The 26,200-nt window shown below is 46.0% G+C and overlaps 1 protein-coding gene across 2 annotated transcripts; it reads left to right on the forward strand.

The window, feature by feature from the left end:
• Positions 1-2,821: 2,821 nt before the first annotated feature.
• On the forward strand, positions 2,822-25,390 carry SPSB1 (splA/ryanodine receptor domain and SOCS box containing 1). Of its 2 annotated transcripts, none has more exons than XM_060682423.2 (3): positions 2,822-2,947; positions 18,571-19,358; positions 23,370-25,390. In XM_060682423.2, exons 2-3 carry the CDS (start codon positions 18,665-18,667, stop codon positions 23,495-23,497), a joined length of 822 nt encoding a protein of 273 aa, XP_060538406.1. In that variant the 5' UTR covers positions 2,822-2,947; positions 18,571-18,664; the 3' UTR covers positions 23,498-25,390. The 2 variants fall into 2 exon arrangements, with proteins under 2 accessions (XP_060538406.1, XP_060538407.1); XM_060682424.2 differs by having other exon boundaries at positions 2,822-2,915.
• Positions 25,391-26,200: the final 810 nt, after the last annotated feature.

Raw genomic sequence — 26,200 nt, forward strand, 5'->3', positions numbered from 1 at the left:
AACAGTTGGCAGGAATTGGGTGTAATTTAAATAGAGCTGCCAATGTACAACCAACCAACTGACCAATTGACAGCATTGGCACCCAAGACGTTTATAAACTAAGGAGAATAGGACCAGACAGTCCTACTGATGACGTTACCTAGTTTGGTAACAAAACGTTCAGAAACTACATCGAAACAAGCTTGGGGAGCAAAATCTACAATATTTTCTAGTATTTCAAAGGAATTGGGTGTGTCTATTTTAACGAACAGAAGGATTAGGGGGTGACACGATAGCCGGGTTCTGATATTTGAGGGGTTGTCAGAAAGAAGGAGGAGTCAAAGCTATTTTTCCAAACCGCCAGAAGGCAAGACAAGAAGCAAAAAGGGTGGAAACTAACCAGGGAGAGAAGCAACCTGGAATTAAGGAGGAATTTCCTAACAGTGAGGACAAAACAGCTTGCCTCTAGAAATTGTGGGTGCTCTGGAGGCTTTTAAGAAGAGCCTGGATAAAAATGGTACAAGCTCTCCCGCTTGAGCAGCGGGGTTGGACTGGATGACCTCCGAGGTCCCCTCCAGCTCTATTTTCCGATGGTTTGATGGAACAGCTCGTCTGCCAGAAGTTGCAAGGGCTCCCATCACACTGGAGGCTTTTCTAAGAAGAGCCTGGATATCCACTTGTGTGAAAGGGTATAGATAGGGTCTCCTGCTTGAGCAAGGGGTTCGATTGGATGACCTCCAAGGTCCCGTCCATCTCTTCTATTCTGATGGTTTGATTGAACAGCTCGTCTGCCAGAAGTTGCAAGTGCTCCACCACCGGAGGCTTTCAAGAAGAGCCTGGACAGCCACTTGTCTGAAAGGTTATAGGCCAGGTCTGCTTAAGCAAGGGGTTGGACTGGATGACCTCGAAGGCACCTTCCATCTCTTCTTTTCTGATGGTTTGATTGAACAAGCTCGCCTCCAGAATTTGTGGGTGTGCTCCATTGCTGGAGGCTTTTATAAGAAGAGAAAAATGCCCGATTCAAAGCTGGAGGGGGAAAGAATGGACTGCCCTCAGTCTGAAAAGGGTATAGGGTCTTCCTGCTTAAGCAAGGGGTCAGACTAGATGTCCTCCAAAGTGCCCCTTCCACCTCTTTCTTTTTTGATGGGTTTGATTGAACAGCTCGCCTCCAGAAAGTTGTGAATGCTCCATCACTGGAGGCTTTTCAAAAAGAGCCTGGATAGAAATGGCACAGGGTCTCCTTGCTTGAGCAAGTGGGGGTCGGACTGGATGACCTCCAAGGTCCCTTCCATCTCTTTCTTTTCTGATGGGTTTCATGGAACAGTTCTCGCCTCCAGAAAGTTGTGGGTGTGCTCCATCCCGCTGGAGGCTTTTATAAGAAGAGCCTGGACAGATATGGCACTGTTTGAGTAAAAGGGGGGGGTTGGACTGGATGACCTCCCAAGGTCCCTTCCATCTCTTATTTTCTGATGGTTTGATTGAACAAGCTCGCCTCCAGAAGTTGCAAGTGCTCCACCACCGGAGGCTTTCAAGAAGAGCCTGGACAGCCACTTGTCTGAAAGGGTATAGGCCAGGTCTGCTTAAGCAAGGGGGGGTTGGACTGGATGACCTCCCAAGGTCCCTTCCATCTCTTCTTTTCTGATGGTTGGATTGAACAAGCTCACCTCCAGAAGTTGTGGGCGTGCTCCATCCCTTATAAGAAGAGCCTGGATAGAAACGGCACAGGGTTCTCCTTGCTTGAGCAAGTGGGGGGTCAGGCTGGATGACCTCTCAAGGTCCCTTCCATCTCTTATTTTCTGATGGGTTTGATGGAACAGCTCTCGCCTCCAGAAAGTTGTGGGTGTGCTCCATCCTGCTGGAGGCTTTTATAAGAAGAGCCTGGACAGATATGGCACTGTTTGAGCAAAAGGGGGGGTTGGACTGGATGACCTCCCGAGATCCCTTCCACCTCTTTCTTTTCTGATGGGTTTGATGGAACAAGCTCGCCTCCAGAAAGCTTTGGGTGTGCTCCATCCTGCTGGAGGCTTTTATAAGAAGAGCCAGGACAGATATGGCACTGTTTGAGCAAAAGGGGGGGTTGGACTGGATGACCTCCCGAGATCCCTTCCACCTCTTTCTTTTCTGATGGGTTTGATGGAACAAGCTCGCCTCCAGAAAGCTTTGGGTGTGCTCCATCCCGCTGGAGGCTTTTATAAGAAGAGCCAGGACAGATATGGCACTGTTTGAGCAAAAGGGGGGGTTGGACTGGATGACCTCCCGAGATCCCTTCCACCTCTTTCTTTTCTGATGGGTTTGATGGAACAAGCTCGCCTCCAGAAAGTTGTGGGTGTGCTCCATCCTGCTGGAGGCTTTTATAAGAAGAGCCAGGACAGATATGGCACTGTTTGAGCAAAGGGGGGGGTTGGACTGGATGACCTCCCGAGATCCCTTCTGTGTTTTATTTTCTGATGGTTTGATTGAACAAGCTCGCCTCCAGAAGTTGTGGGTGTGCTCCACCACTGGAGACCCTGGATAGAAATGGCACAGAGTCTCCTGCTTAAGCAAAGGGGGGGTTGGATTGGATGACCTCCCAAGGTCCCCCCTTCCATCTCTTCCTTCTTGCTGGCAGAAGAGCTATTCAGCCGGTCGCCCTTAAGAAGGAGGAGCGGAGCCGGAGCTTGGGCGGGTTCGGCGGCTCATGTGATGGGGCGACGCGCTTGCTATTAGAGCGCTCGGCGCCCCCGCGGCGGACTCCGGCCTGCGGGCGAAGCGCGGGGGTCGGTTCTGCTGCTTTGCCGCCGCGTTCTCACGACCCGGGTCAACCCGAACGCGAGTTTAAAGGAAAGAGTTGCGGGGTCGGGAGGCTCGTCTTGCAAAACCGAGGCTCCAGTGGCAGATCTTGGCCAGGAGAGAAGGAGAGGGGGGATGTTGGCGGTCGGCGTTGCAGCCCGGCGAAGGTGCGCGTTTTGCAAGCTCTGATCCGGATCAAGTGAGTGGGTGGGGGCTGGAGGTGCAATTGGGGAAGGGGCGCTCCCGAACTGGAGGAGGAAGAGGAGGAGTGGGGAGGGGGATTGATTCCCAATGAGCGATCTCTCTTCTTTCCCTCCCCACCGCTGGATCTCTTGGCCCGGCTTTGGATCGCGACTAACTTTTGCGCGCTTGCTTCTGCTGGGGGCTTTTGCCTGGGGAGCGCAAACGCGCGTGCCTGCCGATTTGGGGAGGGGGGGGTTGGTGGGGAGGGAGGCTATTTTGCCAGCCCTGCAAGGTAGGCCTGTGGGGAAAGGGGGCTTTTCTCCATCAGAAAAGAAAGAGGTGGAAGGGACCTTGGGAGGTCATCCAGGCTGACCCCCACACTCAAGCATTAATTAATTCATTAATTAATTTGTATACCGCCCTTCTCCTTTCGGACTCAGGGCGGCGAACAGCCGAAATAAAAACATTGGTACACAAAAGTTAAAATAATGATTTCAAACTGATTAAATGGAATTTGGCCCATAATTTCAAACCTATCAATTAAATTAGGCCCTGTGCCATTTCTATTATTATTATTATTATTATTTATTTATTTATTTTATTAAATTTTGTATACCGCCCTTCTCCTTTCGGACTCAGGGCGGCGAACAGCCGAAATAAAAACATTGGTACACAAAAGTTAAAATAATGATTTCAAACTGATTAAATGGAATTTGGCCCATAATTTCAAACAGATCAATTAAATTAGGCCCTGTGCCATTTCTATTATTATTATTTATTTATTTATTTTATTAAATTTTGTATACCGCCCTTCTCCTTTCGGACTCAGGGCGGTGCGCAGCCAAAATAAAAAAAAAAAAACATCCCAATACAAAATTGAAAATTGGTTAAAAGAATGACACAACTTTGGCCCAAAATTGAAAACTAAATCCCAACTAAAACCCATAAGACAATTAAAAATCTTAACATCTCAAAAGAGCTATCCGGGCTCTTATAAAAGCCTCCGGTGGGATGGAGCACACCCACAACTTTCTGGAGGCGAGAGCTGTTCAGTCAAACCCATCAGAAAAGAAAGAGGTGGAAGGGACCTTGGGAGGTCATCCAGCCTGACCCCCCCACTTGCTCAAGCAAGGAGAACCCTGTGCCGTTTCTATCCAGGCTCTTTTTGAAAAGCCTCCAGGGATGGAGCATTCACAACTTTCTGGAGGAGAGCTTGTTCAATCAAACCCATCAGAAAAGAAAGAGACGGAAGGGGGACCTTGGAGGACATCTAGTCTGTCCCCTTGTTTAAGCAGGAAGACCCTTATACCCTTTTCAGACGGAGGGCAGTCCATTCTTCCCCCCTCTCCCTCCAGCTTTTGAATCGTGCATCTTTCTGGGTTTTCACCGGGCCGGGTTGCAAACTCAGTGGGTGGAGGTCTGATGGGCTTACAAAATGAACCCCCAAACAGGGTTCACACAACCATACACACACACACACACACACACATATACTGCAAGCCGTAAACCAAGTTTGGCCCCATCGTTGCTCTCTGGACTTGGGGGTTTGTGTGGGTTGTGCGAATCTACCCTTGGAGATTAGTTTGTTTGAAAAAGTTCTGCCATAATAATAATAATAATAATAATAATAATAATAATAATAATAATAATAAAAATCTGCACTGGGGGGGCTTGGAAGCTTTTTTTAAAGAGTGGGGAGGGGGATAAAGAGCTAAATCAGCATTTTTAGGGCCATGCTGAGGTTTTTAAAAGCAGTCGAAAGTTGATATTCCATTGAGCAAAAAGAAAAAAGCTCATTTGCATTATTTAGGGAAGGAGGGAGGTTAAAACCTGCCTGTTGTGCCTCTGACTGAGTTCCTGGGTGAGACTACTAAGGGAGTAATGGAGTTGTTCCTTGTTTGCGTAACCTTGCTTTTTTGTTTGCATCACTCTTCTTAATCCCTGTGTTCGGGACCCTATTTTGGAGAGGTGGGGGGGGGGGTTCTGGACTTTAGGTTTAGCAGCCCCTGTGAATAAAAGGGAGAAAAAAAGGAATATTTTTCCCCCCTAAAATTTGGAAATTTCTCTGATCTGCTGCCTTTTCAGAAGCTATTAAAACCATTTTTTTTTTAATCTTGAAAAGCCTAATGGTTAGAATATTTAATATAGAGCTGGTATCCCTTTAAGATAGGATTGCTAATAATTAGCTTTTCCAGAGCTGCATCGGTGACTAAGATAGGAAGTAGCAAGCCGGCAGTTTAAAACAGCCTCACCCATATTTATCCTGCCGCGACCAGCTGATTTATAGCAGCTTGCTGTGTCCAGTACAATAACCCTGTAAGGTAGGCCGCGAAGTACTTTTTGTTTTCATAATGCAAAGTTACAAACAATTCTGTGCCTGAAATGGGATACTTCTTGCTCATTTGGGAGCCTGCTCATTATGGTTTATTCAGCAAACCATGATTGAAAGCTGGGTGAAGGCGTCTCGGCTTCTTGGTCAAATGATGGTTGAAAATGAGCTGTGTGATGGGTGGGCCCCTCTGATTGTGGCTTATTCAGCAACCTTGTGTGTGGGGTGGGTAGGTTTAAATCTAGCCAGTTCTGCTTCTCCCAACAAGCTGTGTTCAGAATAAACCATGGTTTTCCTTGCTGACTGAACCCGACTTCTGTTTTAAAGCTTGCATTTGATTTCCTAATATTTCTAATTTCTTATGTATTTTTATAGGATGGGTGGGATTGACACAAGTGGTTTTTCCTTTTGAGTTACTAAACTTACAAGCCTGTCTTTTTTGCTTCTTGGAAATTGTTTACTACAATTTCCATCATTCCCAGCCAGTGGGACCCTCCTCTACAACAAGTTTCCTACAGATGGAAAAACTGCCTTCTTCATAGCACACAGCAAAGGAAAAAAAGACATTTTAGTAGGTTAGGAACCACAAGAAACTCTGAATTAAGTTAATCCCCGCTGCATGGTAAACCATGGTTTAAAAGACAGCTAAACAAGCCATGATTGCCTGCAGTCCCATTCGCTGAGGGCCAAACCAGTGCAATGTTGTGGGGAAAGTCGCCTCTCTGTAGGAGTCCCTGTTCTGTTCCCTGTTTTGCAAGTGGGGAAATGAAGGGTGGATTTGATCCTTGGGCTGAAAGAACTGAGGGTAGGGAAACTTGAGGACATTGGATGGCAGGGAATGATGGGGGTTGGAGTCCTGCAGCACCAGGGCAGGTGGAATGTGGCCGGTCAGGTTCTCGATGTTCTCCTTTTAGAACCGAAACGTGGATTAAAATGTGAAGTTTGTTGCGAGAGGATAGGCCGAGAAAATATCCTGCAAATCCACATTGGCAAACCCCGTGTGGACCGCATTCTGGTTTGGGGTGGGCAGAATCCTAGTTTAAAGAGGCTGTGTGGACTTTCCTAGGTTATCTTCTGGGGTCTGCATTTTGGGGGGACCGAAGGGGGTAAATGCAATGGATGGGATTTTTTTTGTTTGTTTGTTGTTGTTGCAATAAACAGGTCTAGAAAATCACAGATCATATCGGTGTCATTAAACAGTTTGAAAAGTAAAGCGGGGGAAAATGCATTGTTTTGGCCTAAATTGCATTGGGTAATGCCAGGTTTCCGAACCTTGGCAAACTCGAAGGCGTGTGAACTACAACTCCCAGAATCCCCCTGGGGATTAAAAACACCGGAAGTTTTTAAGAGGTTCTATTCTATTCTATTCTACTCTACTCTACTCTACTCTACTCTACTCCTCTACTCTATTCTATTCTATTCTATTCTATTCTATTCTATTCTATTCTATTCTATTCTATTCTATTCTATTCTCCTCTCCTCTCCTCTCCTCTCCTCTCCTCTCCTCTCCTCTCCTCTCCTCCTCTATTCTATTCTATTCTACTCTACTCTACTCTACTCTACTCTACTCTACTCCTCTACTCTACTCTACTCTACTCTACTCTACTCTACTCTACTCTACTCTACTCTATTCTATTCTATTCTATTCTATTCTATTCTATTCTCCTCTCCTCTCCTCTCCTCTCCTCTCCTCTCCTCTCCTCCTCTATTCTATTCTATTCTATTCTACTCTACTCTACTCTACTCTACTCTACTCTATTCTACTCCTCTATTCTACTCTACTCTACTCTACTCTACTCTACTCTACTCTACTCTACTCTACTCTATTCTACTCCTCTATTCTACTCTACTCTACTCTACTCTACTCTACTCTACTCTACTCTATTCTACTCCTCTATTCTACTCTACTCTACTCTACTCTACTCTACTCTACTCTACTCTACGCCACTCCACTCCACTCCACTCCACTCCACTCCACTCCACTCCACTCCACTCCACTCTACTCTGACTTAAGAGAAATTTCACCTTAGCATCCAGCCAGCAAAATATTCTATTCTAAATATTGGAATATTTTATTGTGTTATTTTTATTCTGGGAGTTATAATCCACACGCCTCTTGAGTTGCCAAGGTTAGGAAACCTGCCTGTAATTTACCAGTTGGTGCAACTTTTAAGCCAGGCATTTGTTAAAGTTAGTCAACTGCTGTTTTTTGTTTTTTTTTTAAAGGGACATCTTGCAATCTGGCAAACCCGCACGATGTTTTTATTACAGTGTTTGCCCTTGATTGCAGCTTTCCTTGGAAGAATTGGATTTTTTTAAAAAAAAAAAAATTTGGAGGACTAATAATGCAGGCCCCTTGAGGTTCAACCCGGTGGAATTTCAGCAGAAAGTTCTTTTTTAAAAATTGAAATTTGGGAGGCAGGGAAAGGAGGGTGGGGGGGAGTGAGAGAGAGTCTTCCCTTCAAGCCAATTCACTCCATCCCAATATTGATCTTGATTTAATTTGGCTATTTCAGAGGTCGTTCTCTCCTTTCCCAATTCTATTGTCTCCTTAGTTTCACAACTGTTTGCTGTTAAGTTGTGGTACGACACCAAAACATTGTTATGCAATTATTATCTTTTTGATAGCACGTGAGCGCATGTTGTTCTGTTTTCTTTTAGGGGTTTTTTTTTTTTTTGCTTTGGAAGGTGGCATAACTTGGCGTAGTCGGTTTGAGGTTTCAAACTCTTGTCTGGCAGCCAGCCGGAAGTTTTGCTGAATAATTTGCAACCTGCCCCAGGCCTTTTTCCCCCAAACAGATTTTGGTCACCTGCCACAAAGGAAACTCAGAATCAAATATTTCCATTTAGCTGGGAAGGCCAAGCCCTTTTCATAACCAACCTGATTTAAATGGGAATATGTGAACATGGTAACCGAGCCTGAAATGTTGAGGATCAAAAGCTAGGAATGGTGGTTTGAGGGGGGGGGAGGAGAGATAAGAAGCAAGCTGTGGCTCCAAAAGTATAAAATCCCACCTTAGCCAGATGTTCCTGGACTACACTTCCCAACATGCCTTGAAAAGCATAAAGGATGTTGGGAGTTTTTGTTAGGTAAGAAAAGTGGCGAGGCATTTCTGGGACGATTCTAGCTGATTTTAGTAAAACGTGGTTGAGGGTAAAAAATTGTGAATCTATTCACAAAAAGGGGTGGAGGAAAGGATAACCATTAAACTAGCATTAAACCTAGGTTTGTGGAAAGCTTTTAGCCATACTTCCCCTGTTGTGTGTTATTTTCCAACAATAATTGAATTTATAGTCCGTCTCTTGAATTCATTTTGCATGCAAAGCAGGCTGATTCTTCTCTTTAAAATCAATCGGGGATTCCATTCCTTTAGTTTAGATTATGAATCAGCCAGAATATAAACAGGAATGTAGGAAGGCGGCCTTTGGAAATCACTGGGTTGAGCAAGGCTCGATTAACATAAGGGTGTTATCTCATGGGAGGCAGGAATTTCCTAGACACTTTGGCAGGGTGTCCTGCTTTAAAAGTTTTAAAACTTGAGCCATGATTTAAAACAAAAAAATAAAATAAAATAAACAAACCTGGTTAAAAATCTGTTTTTTCTTAAAACAGTTTTCCGCTTCCTCTTTTTTTTTGTGAATGGGGCTTTGCAGGAGGCGGAGAAATTGAGCTCCACCCTACACGGGAAGTTCCTCCAGATTTTTAATTTTTTGCAAAATCTCTTCCCTTTTGCAGTCGCTTAAGGACTAGCCACTTCGATTGAAAAACAAAACAAACGATGGAGATAATGGTGATCGATCTTCCTGCATTGGCAAGCAAAATTGAGCCTGCCTGGGGATATATGATGGTTCCCCCACCTTTTGAGCATCACACAAAGACCATCCTGGGCTTAACAGTAGGAAGCAGGGGATAAATTGTAGAAATTTTGACAGTATGATAGAATTTAAAGGGGCTTTGAAGGTCAGCTAGTCCAACCCCCTGCTCAAGCAGGAAACCATATATCCGTGATGGCGAACCACGCGGAGCCATATCTGTGTGGGCATGTGAGCGTTGCCCTTGGTCAGCTCCAGCGCACCAGCCAACTGATTTTTGGGCTTTCCAAGCCCACCGCAAGTTGGGAAATTGGCTGTTTCCGGCCTCCAGAGGGTCTCCAGAGCGGTGGGGGCTGTTTTTGCCCTCCCCAGGCTCCAAAAAAGCCTCTAGAGCCTGGGGAGGGCGAAAAATGAGCCTACTGGGCCCACCGATCACCTTTTTGCCGTCGTGTGCCAAAAGTGGGGGAAGCAGGGGGGGAGGGGTTGCGTGCACATGCACAGGGGGGTGGGGCTTGGGGGGCATTGAATCATGGGTGTGGGCACACACATGCATGACCCCCCCCCTGCACTGGCACACGACAGCGAAAAGGGTTCATCACTGCCATATACCATTCTGGATAAACGGTTCTCCAATCTCTTCTTAAAAGCTTCCGGTGATGGAGCTCCCACAATTTCTGGTGGCATGTAGTTCCACTGGTTAATTGTTCTCACTGCAAGGAAATTTCTCCTTAGTTCTAAGTTGGTTCTCTCCTTGCTTAGTTTCCATCCATTGTTTCTTGTTCTGCTTTCAGGTGCTGGACACATGAGACAAATGGAAGCAAGTATTGGCATTGGTTGTTTCCAGAAACGAGCCAAAAAAATAAAAGAATTTTGAATTGCTCGTTGGGATGACAACCCTCCTCTCCTGGAGTAGTCTATCTCACTTAAAAATTTGCATCCATTTGTTTTTGAAATGCCTGAGAAAGCAGCAGTGGGTTCGCATTTTATTACTACCAGTTCGCCGAATACTACCTCTGTGAGAAAGTGTAAAATATCTTAGGAGATGCTTGTTCTCATCCACACAACTTCCAAGTCTTTTGGCAGTTTGTTAGAAGGCAGTTATAACTTAAAACACTCCGGGGGTGGGGATGGGGTGGGTGGGTGGATTGGGGAATTCCATAAGAGATATACTGAGGACTAGAAACTTCATTTTGACCTACATAGCCAGACAGGAGAGGCACTTGCTTTCAGTGGTTAACATTTCAACATTTAGGAGGACGCAATTGTGCCCAGAGAGTTGGCTTGCTTGGATCAAAAGCCCGAACTCGGTTTGATGCAGGTGGAAATTAAACCAGGATGCTTCTATAATCTGTTTCATCCCCAAATCATTGCTTGGAGGGTTGGAAGACTGAGATGCGTTTGATTTAAGTCCAAATTTTCTCCTGCATCCTTTTTATTATTATTATTATTATTATTATTATTATTATTATTATTATTATTATTATTAACTTGATATGTAGGAAAACTCAAATCTAGGAAGTTTTATCTTCCTTTTTTTGCCAACTCATGTTGGCGGATGTGATATAACTGGTGCCTTTTTAAAAATGCTACTAAACGGGTTAAGGAGTGCTTTTGATGTGCAAACACTTTTTTTTAAAAAATTATGTAACTGAACTCTTGTGGTTAAGGTGCCACAAGGTTCAGCTTTGAGTTTAAAGGGGGGGGGCAGGGGACACAATGGTTTTAAATTGAAAGAAGAGAGTAGATTGAAATGATGATTTGGAGATTTAAAAAGACCAAAGAAGATGGAGGAAAAATATTCTCGAGAAAGGAAGGCAGAACATATAAATATATGCTTATTTTTTATACCGTCTTTCTTTTTCTCTTATATATATATTACTGTATTGAAAGAATACATCCTATCTATCTATTTATCTATCTATCTGTCTGTCTATCTGTCTATCTGTCTATCTCTATATCCATCCGCCCACCCATCCATCTATCTATCTATCTATCTATCTATCTATCTATCTATCTATCTACCTACCTACCTACCTACCTACCTACCTACCTACCTACCTACCTATCTCTATCTATCTATCTATCTATCTATCTATCTACCTACCTACCTACCTACCTACCTACCTACCTACCTACCTACCTATCTCTATTTATCTATCTATCTATCTATCTATCTATCTATCTATCTATCTATCTTCCTACCAGAAGGGACGCGGTGGCTCAGTGGGTAATCTTGTCGATCGAAAGGTCGGCAGTTCAGCGGTTCGAATCCCTAGTGCCACGTAACAGGGTGAGCTCCTCTTATTTGTCCCAGCTTCTGCCAACCTAGCAGTTCGAAAGCACGTAAAAAATGCCAGTAGAAAAAATAGGGACCACCTTTGGTGGGAAAGGAACAGCGTTCTGTGCGCCTTTGGCGTTGAGTCATGCCGGCCACATGACCACAGAGACGTCTTCGGACAGCGCTGGCTCTTCGGCTTTGAAACGGAGATGAGCACCGCCCCCTAGAGTCAGGAACAACTAGCACAGATGTGCGAGGGGGAACCTTTACCTATCTATCGTGTTTCCCCCAAAATTAAGCCTTACACCAAAAATAAGTCCTAGTGCTTATTTTGTCACCCCCAAAAATATAAGACCGGGTCTTATTTTCGGGAAAAACATGTGGGGAGGGCACACGCTAAACAAGGCAGCTGCTAAACCAGGACTGGTTACATGCATAGAATTTTTACCACCTTATTCAGGAAAATCGTCCGCTTTGGGCCCAGGCAAGAAAACAACACATTGCCCATCATCCCCTGCCAAATCAGGTTTGACCACGCATCCACGCCTATCCTTGGAATATGGTTTTAAGGGATGCAGTGGGCTGCAGAGCATTTGATAGGCAAATGGCTGGTGTTATTGTGGCCTTTGCACGCTTATTTGTGTGGCTCGGCAAACGGGTAGCGCGCCATAGTTTCCCACGGCTTCCAGGATGTCGGTGAGCGAGCCCAGCCACGAGAAGGTGCATTCCGTGTGTGGGAATGGACAGGGAAACTTTGTGGTCAAGCTTGAGAAATGAGAGGCAGATATTAGAAATAATCACTATTGATGGCAATCCTGATCATGTGTTTGGGAGTTGAGCTCTAATATGGGACTAGCATCCCATTAATTATCTAAGGAGGCCAACTACATTTCTGCATAATGAAAAAATGGGGAATGAGAGGTAATATTAGGACATTATCCTGCTCAACCTCCCATGTTTCTAGTTTTAAAAGTGGGGGAGAGAACTTTAGGCCTTTAAGCCAAAGATGATGGAGAATGCTGGCGCCTTTAGGACTTGCGGACTTCAACTCCCAGAATTCCTGAGCCAGCAGGAATTCTGGGAGTTGAAGTCCACAACTCATAACCAGCTTTAAGCCATGTTTCTCCATTTTGCAACTTGAAGAGGCCTGGACTTCAACTCCCAGAATTCCCTAGTCAGCTAATTTAAGCCATGTTTCTCCATTTTGCGACTTGAAGAAGTGTGGACTTCAACTCCCAGAATTCCCTAGCCAGCCGATTTAAGCCACGTTTCTCCATTTTGCAATTTGAAGAGGCCTTTGACTTCAACTCCCAGAATTCCCTAGCCAGCCGATTTAAGCCATGTTTCTCCATTGTGCAACTTGAAGAAGCGTGGACTTCAATTCCCAGAATTCCCTAGCCAGCTGATTTAAGCCACGTTTCTCCATTTTGCAACTTGAAGAGGCCTGGACTTCAACTCCCAGAATTCCCTAGCCAGCCGATTTAAGCCACGTTTCTCCATTTTGCAACTTGAAGAAGCGTGGACTTCAACTCCCAGAATTCCCTAGCCAGCCGATTTAAGCCATGTTTCTCCATTTTGCAACTTGAAGAAGCGTGGACTTCAATTCCCAGACTTCCCTAGCCAGGCGATTTAAGCCATGTTTCTCAATTTTGCAACTTGAAGAAGCATGGACTTCAATTCCCAGAATTCCCTAGCCAGCTAATTTAAGCCATGTTTCTCCATTTTGCAACTTGAAGAAGCGTGGACTTCAATTCCCAGACTTCCCTAGCCAGGCGATTTAAGCCATGTTTCTCAATTTTGCAACTTGAAGAAGCATGGACTTCAATTCCCAGAATTCCCTAGCCAGCCAATTTAAGCCATGTTTCTCCATTTTGCAACTTGAAGAGGCCTGGACTTCAATTCCCAGAATTCCTAGCCAGCCGATTTAAGCCACGTTTCTCCATTTTGCAACTTGAAGAGGCCTGGACTTCATCTCCCAGAATTCCCTAGTCAGCTGATTTAAGCCACGTTTCTCCATTTTGCAACTTGAAGAGGCCTGGACTTCAACTCCCAGAATTCCCTAGCCAGCCGATTTAAGCCACGTTTCTCCATTTTGCAACTTGAAGAAGCGTGGACTTCAATTCCCAGAATTCCCTAGCCGGCCTAGGATTATGCTTTGTGGCTAGGGAACTTCTTGGTCTATTTCTTAATCAATTATTTCCCCCCGAGGTTTAAAAGCTGGTTTTGGGGTGCTGGTTATACCCTGGGATTAGAAACGGGGGTGTAATTCTTTTCCTTTGCAAATTGATCCATTCGGGGGGGGAAAATTAACATTAGCAGAGATTTATCTGAAATTTGGAAAGAAGGGAAGGGCTTGGTGGCTTTAGAAGGGTCTGGCCTACGTTTCCCAGCATTCTTTGCTCCTGGCAGGGTCTCCTGGGAGTTGTAGTGCAACATCTGGCCAGTGACAATGTCCTGGGTGCGCAGTCCAGGAAGCTGATGTGCCTGAACGTCAAGCAGGAGAAGGGAGACGTGGATGCAAAGAATGAAAAATGACAATATTTGGAAATAAATTAGCAAAAGAAAGGGCGGGAGGTGACATATATAGGGGCCGTCCACCTGACATAGATATCTGTTTGAACTTGTGATTAAAAATATAGGGAGTTCTCGACTTACCACCACAATTGAGCCCAATAGGTATATGTTGCTAGTGAGAAATTTGTTAAGTGAGTTTTGCTCCTCCGTACGACTTTTCCTGCCACATTTGTTAAGTGATCCACTGCAGTTTTTCAATTACTGTGTTTCCCCCAAAAATAAGACCGGGTTTTATATTAATTTATTTGCTCCAAAAGATGCATTAGGTCTTATTTTCTGGTTAGGTCTTATTTTGGGGGGGAGAAATACGGTACTAAATGCACCCATCTGGCTGACAATCTTAACTGGGGCTTATTTTGGGGGTAGGGCTTATATTACGAGCATCCTGAAAAATCATGCTAGGGCTTATTTTCTGGTTGGGTCTTATTTTGGGGAAAATACGGTACTAAATGCACCCATCTGGCTGACAATCTTAACTGGGGCTTATTTTGGGGGTAGGGCTTATATTACGAGCATCCTGAAAAAATCATGCTAGGGCTTATTTTCTGGTTGGGTCTTATTTTGGGGGAAATACGGTACTAAATGCATCCATCTGGCTGACAACCTTAACTGGGGCTTATTTTGGGGGGTAAGGCTTATATTACGAGCATCCTGAAAAATCATGCTAGGGCTTATTTTCCAGTTGGGTCTTATTTTGGGGGAAATACGGTACTAAATGCATCCATCTGGCTGACAACCTTAACTGGGGCTTATTTTGGGGGGTAAGGCTTATATTACGAGCATCCTGAAAAATCATGCTAGGGCTTATTTTCCAGTTGGGTCTTATTTTGGGGGAAATACGGTACTAAATGCATCCATCTGGCTGACAACCTTAACTGGGGCTTATTTTGGGGGGTAAGGCTTATATTACGAGCATCCTGAAAAATCATGCTAGGGCTTATTTTCTGGTTGGGTCTTATTTTGGGGGAAATACGGTACTAAATGCATCCATCTGGCTGACAATCTTAACGGGGGCTTATTTTGGGGGGTAAGGCTTATATTACGAGCATCCTGAAAAATCATGCTAGGGCTTATTTTCCGGTTGGGTCTTATTTTCGGGGAAACACGGTAGTAACACCTTACAATATTCACCGGACCACTGTCTCGCTGAGCAACACAGATGTTGGGGCTCTGTTGTGGTCGTAAGTTGAGGACTACCTGTTTCAAAGCTGCCTTGCGTTCTGGGTCTTCCGATGGGTTTGGTCTTGCAGGTGAGTTTGGCATGCCCACCTGGTGGGCATGGCCCCCTGTTTCCCCCCTCCCCCCGGGCTGCCTCCAAAGGCCCCCGCTCTTTCGAGGAAGGCATTGCCAATTCATCCTAAAAACATAAGATTATTGGGGTTTGTTTGTTTTGCTGGCCTGTTATAATTATTTGGATTGGTTTTTACGGCTGGGGAGGAAGCGGCTTGGGCACGTCGGAGTGTGAGAACGAGATCCGAAGCCTCTTCCCAAAGCTTTGCACAGGGAATTAAATCGCCAGCCAATGAGTCACCCTGATTCAACGGCTGTTAACCCTCTCCTGCTTTGGCTTTTTCCCAGCCACCGAAAACCACCTTGCCTAGTTGGGCCTGTGGAACTCCCCGCCACAAGAATGAGGAGCAGAGCTCTGGATTCACCAAGCCACAGCTATTGGTGAATGCTGGTGATGATGGGATTTGTAGTAACTGTGGTTTTAAAGCCTCTTGGTTGCCGAGAATGTTTTAAGCGCAAGGCTCGGCTATCTCGGGGAGCCGAAAGCCAGTCCTAGCTTCCTTTCGTTCGAGCTAGCTACGAGGAAACCAGATTATGAGAGAAGCCAGCATCAAGGGAGAACTTGCATATCTGTTCCCTCCGAAACAACAACTCGGGCATCTTTGTTAGCGGAAACGCAGCTTGCAAAACGGTTAGTTATGTAATAAACCCAGGGCAGATTTTCCTGACCCGTTTTAGTCTTTTTTTTTTTTTTCTATTTTTCCAAAGAACAGCTTGTTCTGAATAGAGGAAGAGTCAGTGGCGTTTTTCCTTCCTCAACCAGATTTTTGTCTCATCCTGCAGCGTTTCTCGCGTGTCTCAGCCCGTCTTCCCTGCATGTAGAAAGTGTGTCTCCTGGGGGGGAAAAAAACGGCAGCCAAAAAAAAAATTGGTGTAATGTTTTGGGGTGCCAGGAAGGGGAGCCTCGAAATTTGAATTTGGCTACCCCGAAATTTGCCTTTCGATTGCTAGAGTAGAAAATATTTTTTTCCCTCTTTCTTGGGACTTCAAAAAACAAAAGTTTGCTTTTGCGTGACTTAGTTTTCAGGGTTTTGAATATCAGGTTAAGCGCATGTTTTCACCCCAAAAAGTTTCCTTGCTCCCAAGGGGTTTTGATTGTTAATGTATTTTGCGACTATGTATGATATTATATTTATAAGGTAAAGGTAAAGGTTCCCCTCGCATGTATGTGCTAGTTGTTCCTGACTCTAGGGGGCGGTGCTCCTCTCCGTTTCAAAGCCAAAGAGCCAGCGCTGTCCGAAGACGTCTCCGTGGTCATGTGGCTGGCATGACTCAATGCCAAAGGCGCACGGAACACTGTTACCTTCCCACCAAAGGTGGTCCCTATTTTTCTACTTGCATTTTTTACCTGCTTTCGAACTGCTAGGTTGGCAGGAGCTGAGACAAGTAATGCTGAGTTGGAGGACCGAGTTCGGGTCCGTACAAGTCCGTTTGTAACGTAGAAAAAAGCAGTACAGGTAATCCTCGACTTACGACCGCCATCGAGGGCAAAATTTCCCTCGCTAAGTGAGAACGGCGGTGAAGCGCGCGTCGCCCCATTTTACGACCTTTTTTGACGCAGTGGTTTAAACGAAGCGCCGCCGTTGTTAAGTTAGTAACCTGGTTGTTAAGTTGAATCCGGCTTCTCCATTGACTATGCTGGTCGTAAAAGGAGATCACGTTACCCCGGGACATTGCAACTGTCATAAATACGAGTCAATTGCCAGGTTTTTCTTATTTTGATCACGTGACTATGGAGAAGGCCGCAACGGTCTTAAGTGTGAAAAAGGGTCGTAACTCACTTTTTTCAGAGCCGCTGTAACTCTGAACGGTTGCTAAATGGATCGTTATAAGTCGAGGACTAGCTGTATCATAATCCAAGCCATCCTATGTCCGGTAGGATTATTATTATTATTATTATTATTTTAAGGGTGCATCTCGGAGATAGTATTCAGCCGGTTCGTATCGATTCGCTCAAACTGGTAGCGGCAACTGTAATGCCATCCTATTTAGCCACGTTTTCGAGGCTGGGTGCGTGCCTGGAAGGCATGATGCTGGGTAGATTAATCCAATCCTGCCCTTTTAAAAAGCTATAAACTATAACTGAAGGGGAAAATGCGTGATCCCGAAATATTTATATTTAATATGCCGTCGCATGAGATTAAATTACCCATTGTCCGTTTGCTCCCACGGCGCACTTTTTCCAGCCTTAGGTTCTTATATATACACATCTGTGCGTGTTGTGTAAGCTTTTACACAAAACCTGATTCACACCCTGTTTTTTTTTCTCTTCTCTCTCTTTTTTTTTTTTCCCCTTTCCTTTCCATGACTAACCAGTCTGCGGCTGGAAGGACTTCAGTAGGGCAGTTCGTCTTTTAAAACATGTTTCTTAGAAAGCGACTTCCCACCATTTCCATTTTGTAAAAAAAGGGACTGGCAGATTTTTCCCCTGCTGGAAAAGTGGATCTTGTTTTGGGATTGGCGGTGGGATCGTTTTGTGGAAATTTCTCCTTACTTCTAAGTTGCTTCTCTCCTTGGTTAGTTTCCACCCGTTGCTTCTTGTCCTGCCTTCAGGTGCTTTGGAGAATAGCTTGACTCCCTCTTCTTTGGGGCAGCCCCTCAAATATTGGAAGACTGCTATCATGTCCTCCCTAGTCCTTCTTTTCATTAAACTAGACATATCCTGCAACCGTTCTTCATATGTTTTAGCCTCCAGTCTCCTAATCACCTTAGTTGCTCTTCTCTGCACTCTTTCTAAAGTCTCCGCATCTTTTTTATAATATGGCGACCAAAACTGGATGCAGCTTTCTAAGTGTGGCTTTACCAAGGCTTTATAAAGTGGTACAAATAGATGCTTGTCTAAAATATCTTGAAGTACTTGAAGCATGTGCAGAGTGCATCTTGGTTAGAGCCAGGAGAGGTCTGCATAAATGAAATCAAAACCTCTCACGATGGCGTAGGGAGATCGAACCATCACCTCCAGGCGAAATCGTGGGAGGGGAGGTCCTTTAGTTCTGCGTCCTCCTGGAAAGGGATGATGGGGCTCGTAGTCCAGAACAACCTCTCTTTTCCCCCCTTCCTCTTCCCAGCGTTGATGAACGCAGAACCTGGAACTTCGGAACGTGGCGTGAAAGGCATTCAACCTCGGAACATCTGGAGGCTTCCGATAGATGCCGGGGCCAGATGTTCCGTTCTGTTAAGGCCTGTTGTCTTCTCCTTTTCATCCCAGGATCGCTGGTGGTGGTGGTGGTGGTGGGATAAATGTCTGTCTGTCTTCGCTGTCCCCAGAGGTTCCGCCACCCCCAAACCGCTGCCCTCGCAAAGCCACCTGTTTCAATGTTTAACTCGCCCCTTGTTTTCCTTTCCATCCAATTAGGTGCTGTTGACGGCGGTAAGCGACATCTGCGCGAAGTCTCGGAGCAGCGGGCTGACGCACCGGATGCCCATCGCCGAGCGGTGGGCCTTGAACCATGGGGCAAAAAGTGACAGGGGGGTTCAAAACGGTGGACATGCGAGATGCAGTGTGCCGGCCGCTGAAGCAGGAGCTCCAAGGGCTGGATTACAACAAGCCGGCTCGGCTCGACCTCCTGCTGGACATGCCGGCTGTCTCCTATGACGTCCAGCTGCTCCATTCGTGGAACAACGACGACCGCTCGCTCAACGTCTTCGTGAAAGAGGACAACAAGTTGACATTTCACCGGCATCCGGTGGCCCAGAGTACTGACGCCATCCGGGGCAAAGTGGGGTACACTCGCGGGCTCCACGTGTGGCAGATCACCTGGGCCATGAGGCAGCGGGGGACGCACGCCGTGGTGGGCGTGGCCACGGCCGAGGCCCCCTTGCACTCGGTGGGTTACACCACTCTGATCGGGAACAACCTCGAATCCTGGGGATGGGATCTGGGGCGCAACCGGCTGTACCACGATGGGAAAAACCAGGCCAGCAAGACTTACCCGACGTTTCTGGAGACGGACGAGACCTTCATCGTGCCGGATTCGTTCTTGGTGGTGCTGGACATGGACGACGGTACCCTCAGCTTCATCGTGGACGGACAGTACATGGGAGTGGCCTTTCGGGGGCTGAAAGGGAAAAAACTCTACCCCGTAGTGAGCGCCGTGTGGGGCCACTGTGAAATCCAGATGCGATACTTGAATGGCCTCGACCGTAAGTCTCTCTTATTTTTCGTGGTCTTCAGTGGTCAACCTTCTTAGGAATGTCCTTCAAAGTTGGCCTCTGTTGAGGATAATTAAAAATCCATTCGTTATTTTTTTACCCCTCCCCTTTTAACCTTTCCCCCCCCCACCCCCCAAAGGAGGCCGCCTGTTGCTTCTCTGCATGAGTTCTCGTTCCCTGCTACAGGTAACGACCACAATTTGAGTGCAAAATTTCAGTTGCTGTGCGAGGCAGTGGTTGAGTGAGCTTTGCCCCCCCCATTTGAATGACCCTTCTCGCCCTGGTTGTTAAGTGAGGAACGTGGTTGTTAAGGGGGAATCCGGCTTCCCCATTGACTTGGCTGTGGTAAAAGGGGATTGCGGGACGGCGGTCGATCCGTTTGCAACCGCCATAAGTTGCCACGCCTCTTGAGTTTTGATCACATGACTGCAGGAACGCTGCAGCAGTGTTAAGTGGGGAAAACAGTCATAAGTCACTTCAAGCGGTCTCTAAATGAACTGGTGTAAGTTGAGGACTATATGTGCTCCCTTTCAACCATCATTTATTGATTTGATTGGTTTGCCGCCAATCTCGCATCCTGTCACACACCGGGTGCGATGGGCACCTTGTGTGACTTCTGGGGAAACGAACTGATTTCTGTGCTGATTTCTACACAATTTGCTCTTTGAAGCTCGTATCTCTACTCACAGATTATGTGGGAAATCGATGCTGGCTTGATTTTCTTGCTGCTTTCGGAGTGGGGGGGGGGGTGTTCCTTGCAAACCAGAGCTTCCCCATTTTCAGGAGAGAAGAGAAGCCGGTTTTGCCGAGAAGAGGTTACAAAAAGAAATGGGTTTTTTTCTAAAATCCTGCCATCTGTGTTGTTTTAATTTTTTTAAATGAAGACACGGTTTTTTAAAAATGCGGCAGCCGGTGTTGGCTTCTCTGGAAGCAGACAGTTAAAATTCCCATTAATGACAAAACGAGTTTTAAGACCACTTGCTGAGTCATAATTCTCCAAAATCTGCCTATTTTTTTTTATTTATTTATTTATTTTTGGCATCTGTCTCTCCTCCGATTCCTGGTGGGTGGCACAATCTTGGTTGGTCGGGGGGGCAGGTTCTGGAGAACCGGTAGCAGAAATTTTGAGTGCCACCTCTGGCTGGCCCCAGAGTGGGGCGGGAATGGAGATTTTGCAATATCCTTCCCCTGGAGTGGGATGGGAATGGGGATTTTGCGGTATCCTTCCCCTGGAGTGGGGTGGGAATGGGGATTTTGCAGTATCCTCCCCCTGGAGTGGGGTGGGAACAGGGATTTTTCAGTATCCTTCCCTTGGAGTGGGTTGGGAATGGGGATTTTGCAGTATCCTTCCCCTGCCACGCCCACCAAAGCCACGCCACGCCCAGAGAACCAGTCGTTTAAAAAAATAGAATTTCACCACCGGGTTGTACCCTTGGGATTTGCATCCACCACACGGGCGAGCTTTTGCAAGGCCGGTTTCTTAAAAGGCAAATCAAGGAATCTGTCCTTCAATTTCGGTTTAATCGGTTTGCCTTTTAAAGGCAAATCAAGAAATCGCCCGGTTCTTAAAAGCCAATCAAGGAATGGATGGATGGATGGATGGGAGGAGGTTTTGCAGACCCTCCCAGCTATAATAAATGCTGTTGGTTGGTTTATTTATTTATTTATTGGTAGGGTAGCATTTAGTGGTGGTATACGGACAGTTCTATCCGGTTCGGACGAATCTGTAGCGGCGGCTACAGGAGACTCAACCCACCCGCCTGGACGTAATAACCAGGGGTGGGTTCTACTTACCTTTACTACCGGTTCGCATCGCGCCCGCGCATTCACAGATCACCTGTGATGACATCCGGGTCAGTGGGCGGAACCTCCCGCCGGTTTTACTACCGGTTCTTGCGAACCGGTCTGAACCGAGGGCAACCCACCACTGGTAATAACGTCCCGTTTTTGACGTTCCGCGCATGCGCGGGAGGCCCTGCGCGATCACATTCGCGAACCGGTAGCAAAGGTAATGCCCCCGGTACCATTGCATTTCCTGATTAATTCAGAACAGCCTGCTGATCTGCTCACCTTGGGCGAATAAGACACTTGCCCAAGGGAGGGAGCAAGTGCCAGGATCAGTTTTCTTCCAACTCGCCTTGAGATCTAGTAACTTGGTTTTCCCCTCTTGGAGGTTCGGTCTCAAGCTTGGACCAGTTGTCCGCGTCCTCGTTTTATAACATAGCAATCCCCTGTTCAGCACTGGCAACTCTATATATTCAGATCGGCTCCTGCGCAAACAAATCGTCTCGACTTAGATTCATTTAGTGACCGAAGTTACAACGGCACTGAAAAAAAGTAATTGAGGACCGGTTTTCGCACTTAATGACCGTTGCAGCATTTCCCCACAGTCACGTGATCAACATGTAGGCATTTTTGGCCACTGGCATGTATTTAAGGCAGTTGCGCCATCTCTGGGGTGACGTAATCCTGGCTGGCTAGGTGGCTCAGTGGTTAAGACGCTGAGCTTGTCGATCAGAAAGGTCGGCGGTTCGAATCCCAGGAGTATAGGTCTCCTGCGTGAGCAGGGGGTTGGACTAGATGACCTCCAAGGTCCCTTCCAACTCTGTTACTGTTATTATAATCAATATTTGCAACCTTCCCACCCGGCTACTGACCAGAATTAAAGCCAGATTCGCTTAATGGACGCATGATTCGATTCCCTTAACAACTGCAGTGCAGTGATTCCGTTAAGCGTGGCCCAAAAAGTTATAAAATGCAGCAAAACTCAACGACCAGTCTTGTCTTAGCACATCCAGCAAACTTTGGGCTCCATTGTGGTCGCTAAGTGATGATTTCCAAACAACGACGGAATTTCAGGCAAGAAAAGTTAAGGGAAATATTCTCCAACGGGTTTTCCCCCAATCCCTTAATCCAGAATTTCTGAATCCGGGAGGTTTGGCGGTACGGTTTTTTCGGCCCCGCTTGCCATCCATGGGGGGGGAGGGGGGCCCGATTCTGACACCCACGAAAATGTGTGCACCTGGTGCTCTCCCGTGCGTGATTGAGGCCTTCGGCGTTGGCAGCCAACTTTGGAAAAATCTGCCTGAGGAGGAAACGGCAGCTGGGAGAAATAAGTCACTGCAAAAAAAAAAGAGGTTTAATTGCCGATATTTGTGACGTGTTCTTGCAGGTGCTGCTTTTAAGTGGGATGAGTGAGGCAAATTTAGTCAACAGGATGAAATTTTTCTCAGGAATGGGAAGGTCAAAATTGGCTTCTGCTACCATGCAACTGTGTTTTTTTTTCCCTTCTTGACTCCGCTAAATTTCCAACTCGGTGTTGTAGACAAAACTTTACTTGCCAGATAGAGCTTACTTCATCTATATATATCAATATCATCTTAGCTTGCTTTGAAAGTCGGGGATTTGTGAGGAGACGCCCAAGCTGGGGGGGGGGTGTGTGACCGATTCCTCCTGTGGCAACCTAGAAGTTTTCTGGGTCTAGCAGACGAGGAATTTGCGGTAATTTAAGAAAAAAACAAATATGCATTTCTAAAAAGGAACTCTTCTCAATTGGCAATTTGACGTTGTGCTAACAAACGTCAGCGTTTCTCAATCGCAGCACCTTTTAAAAATGCCTGGACTTCAATTCCCAGAATTCCCTTTCCAAGAGGGTGAGGACTTCAACTCCCAGAATTCTGCATTGCTGGCTGGAGAATTCTGGGAGTTGAAGTCCAGACATCTTAAAAGGTGCCGAGATTGAGAAACGCGGGCCTTAGATCGAAGCCAAGTCTCATTCCAGCAAATTTAAATGAAGAATTTGGCCTCTGCGGTCGATCGTCGTCTTAAAACGAGCAAAGCCATTTTGCTCCAAGGCTGTCCGTTTTTATTACATCAAGGATACAGCTGGGCTCGCTGAAAGAGCTTGACGTGTCTGTGCATGTCAAACTGCCGGTTGAATTTGAACTGTTCTTCATTTCGGGTCTGTAAACGATGCTAATTTTCGATCTGTTTCCCTTTTAGCCGAACCTTTACCGCTGATGGACCTGTGCCGGCGTTCGGTGCGCCTCGCTTTGGGCAAGAACCGGCTGAGTGAGATCTCGACGCTGCCTTTACCCAAATCTCTCAAAAATTACCTTCTTTACCAATGACCCCTCTTGGAACACCGGAAGGACAGACTTTTGCTAGGAATGAATTGTGTTGGATTCACTGAGTCAAAAACTTGGGGGACGGGGTGGGGAGGTGTCGTCCTTTCTTGCGTGTTTTGAAAGAAATCTGCTCCACGTCCCATCCCTGGGCCATGCCGCAAGTGGAAAAGCTCCTTTTACAAGATCAACCCCACTTCCGTGGGATTTTTTTTCCAGGGAAGATTCCAGTTTCTTGCGTCCACGTTTGAGTTTCCCGCTCTTCCGTCAACCACGAAAAGGTGGGCCAGTCCTGTGGAGTTTTATTGAGCGGGGGGACGCCTCTGCGCGTGGCTGGCTCGTCCGTGTTGGGAGATGGCACCGGGTGCAAGCATCGGACGACGTGGCCCAACTTTTGGATGTGGGAAAGGGATGGATTGGATTGGTGGCCTTGAGGAATGAAGCGAGCTACCGCCGGAATACCTTTCCACATATTTTTCCCCTGCCTTCACCACCGTGCCTTGGTGCCCACCAAATCGGCCGGGCCTCACTGCTGCATAGCTCACCTCCCCGTCTTTTTGCTGGAGAAAATACTTGAAATGGAAATTGGGGGTGTAAAGATCATTTGAGGGGGTGGAGGGAAGGGATGCCCTAATCCGGCCCCGTAGCAAGAAAGAATCATTTTTCTTCATTCGTCCTTGCCATGGGATGGAGCAATGGGTACCATGTGGATTCCCCCCCACGAACCAGTTAGGAATTTGGGGTGCCAGAAACCTCAGACTCCCAATAGTAGGGAAAAGAGGATCTTTAAATTGTGGGAAAGGTAGTTAAGCCGGCTAGCCAAGTTCCATCATGGATTCCTTGTTTGCGATCCACTTAGTCAGGCTCAAATTCAGCTGGCTGACCCAGAATCCGGTTCTCGAGTGGGTGTGGGGGGGGGGCTCAATCCTAAACCCCTTCCTCCACTTCCTGGGCTGGTCGGGCATCGTAGGATCCCCCCCCCCCCAAAAAATGTGATAATCGAGACTGGCAAATATCCTTGATGATCCAACCAGCAGGGGGAACAAAAAAAAAAAACCCTTTATTTTCGATACTGCCTTCCAAGGGATTTTGATTTGCACATATTTTATTAACCTTAAATGGAGGTGGGGAAAAACCTTTTGTGTTTTTTTCTTGTCCCTCCCACCCAATAACCTCTAACAGGTGTGTTCTTTTTGTTCGATGTGTGTTGGTACAGGGGGCGTCTCTATCCGGAGGGGGAAATGTTAATATATATAGATACCGAGTGCGTATGTGTGTGTATGTATACATTTTGCATTGTTTTGAATGTTAAAAGGCTGGATTGTTGTTGTTGTTGTTTTTTTTGTTGATGTTTTTAAGTCATGCTGCTGTAGAAAAATTGGAGTTTGTTTTAAATGAAGAAGAGATAAATAGGTTAAGAGGTTTATTTTTTTTGTTTTAAGCACACAACTTGGTGCCAAATTTAGTTTTTTTGGGAGGCGATCTTTCTTCGTGTCTCTTGTTATTATTATTATTTTTTTAAATTGAAAAATAAAACCAAAACTACTTTTTTCAAGTGGAACACTTTAAAAAAAATTGCACATAAAAGGATTTTAATGTGTGCAGAGCCAAGCATTTTTAATTGTCCTTGGTCCCCGTTTCCCACACACACCAGAAATTCAGGCACATATGTGGTTTCTTTCTCTTTTTTTTTTTTTTTGTTTTTATTATCTTGAATATTTCATTTCCCCTTCCTTCCTTTGGTGCACATTGTTGGTGTGTCTGGCTTGTACAATTTTTATTTTTAAAAGAAAAAAAAAACCTCTCACTGGTTTCCCTCTCCCCCCCCCCTTTGTGGATTGTAGATGATTAGGACCCCGATGAAAGCGAAAGAGAACGAAAATAAAAATGTATTAATAGTACAAGTCTGTGGCTGTCAATCTCGCAAATGGTTTATGAATCTTGAGCGACACATTTTCCATTCCAAAAAAAAATAATAATGATCTTCTCTGGTGCTGGATTGCTGGGAGACGGGGAGGGACGGGGCCGTTTCCGATGACTAAAGGATGAAAATATGGATTTGCACATTTGGAGAAAGAAAGAAAAAAAAGAAAGGGATGGAAGTTTGTTGAAAGCTGACACTCCCATGCCGAGGTTGGATTGTTTCTGCAGGTGGTTCTCGACTTACAACAGTTTCATTTAGCGACCGTTCCAAGTTACGATTTATGGCCGTTTTTCACACTTACGACCATTGCAGTAGCCCCTTGGTAGGGTGATCAAAATTCAGACGCTTGGCACCTGATTCATAGTTATGACCGGGGTGGTAGTCACTAACCTTCCCTACCGGTTCGCAAATGTGAGTGTTCATGCTCCATGCATGTGCCCCGGCCTTCTATACATGTGCTTTGCTGGCACGCGTGCCTTCTGCGCACTCGCCTGGCCTCCAAAATATACCTAAATAGTATGGCATAGAGCCGGGACAGCTGGGTAGCCCCACCTGTGATTTCTGCAGCCGGTTCGGGCGAACCGATCTGAACTGGCTGAATGCTACCTCTGGTTATGACGCTTGCAACGACCCTGCGATCCTCTTTTTTTGCGACCCCCTGACAAGCAAAGTCAACGGGGAAGCCAGATTCACTTAACAACCGGGTTAGTAGCATAATGCCTGCAGTGATTCCCTTAACAACTGGGCCAAAAAATAGGGTTGCAAAACGGGGCAAAAACTCCCTG

The sequence above is a fragment of the Pantherophis guttatus genome, chromosome 15 (genome assembly GCF_059756535.1).
Source record: "Pantherophis guttatus breed Tessera chromosome 15, ASM5975653v1, whole genome shotgun sequence".
NCBI classification, from domain to species: domain Eukaryota; kingdom Metazoa; phylum Chordata; class Lepidosauria; order Squamata; family Colubridae; genus Pantherophis; species Pantherophis guttatus.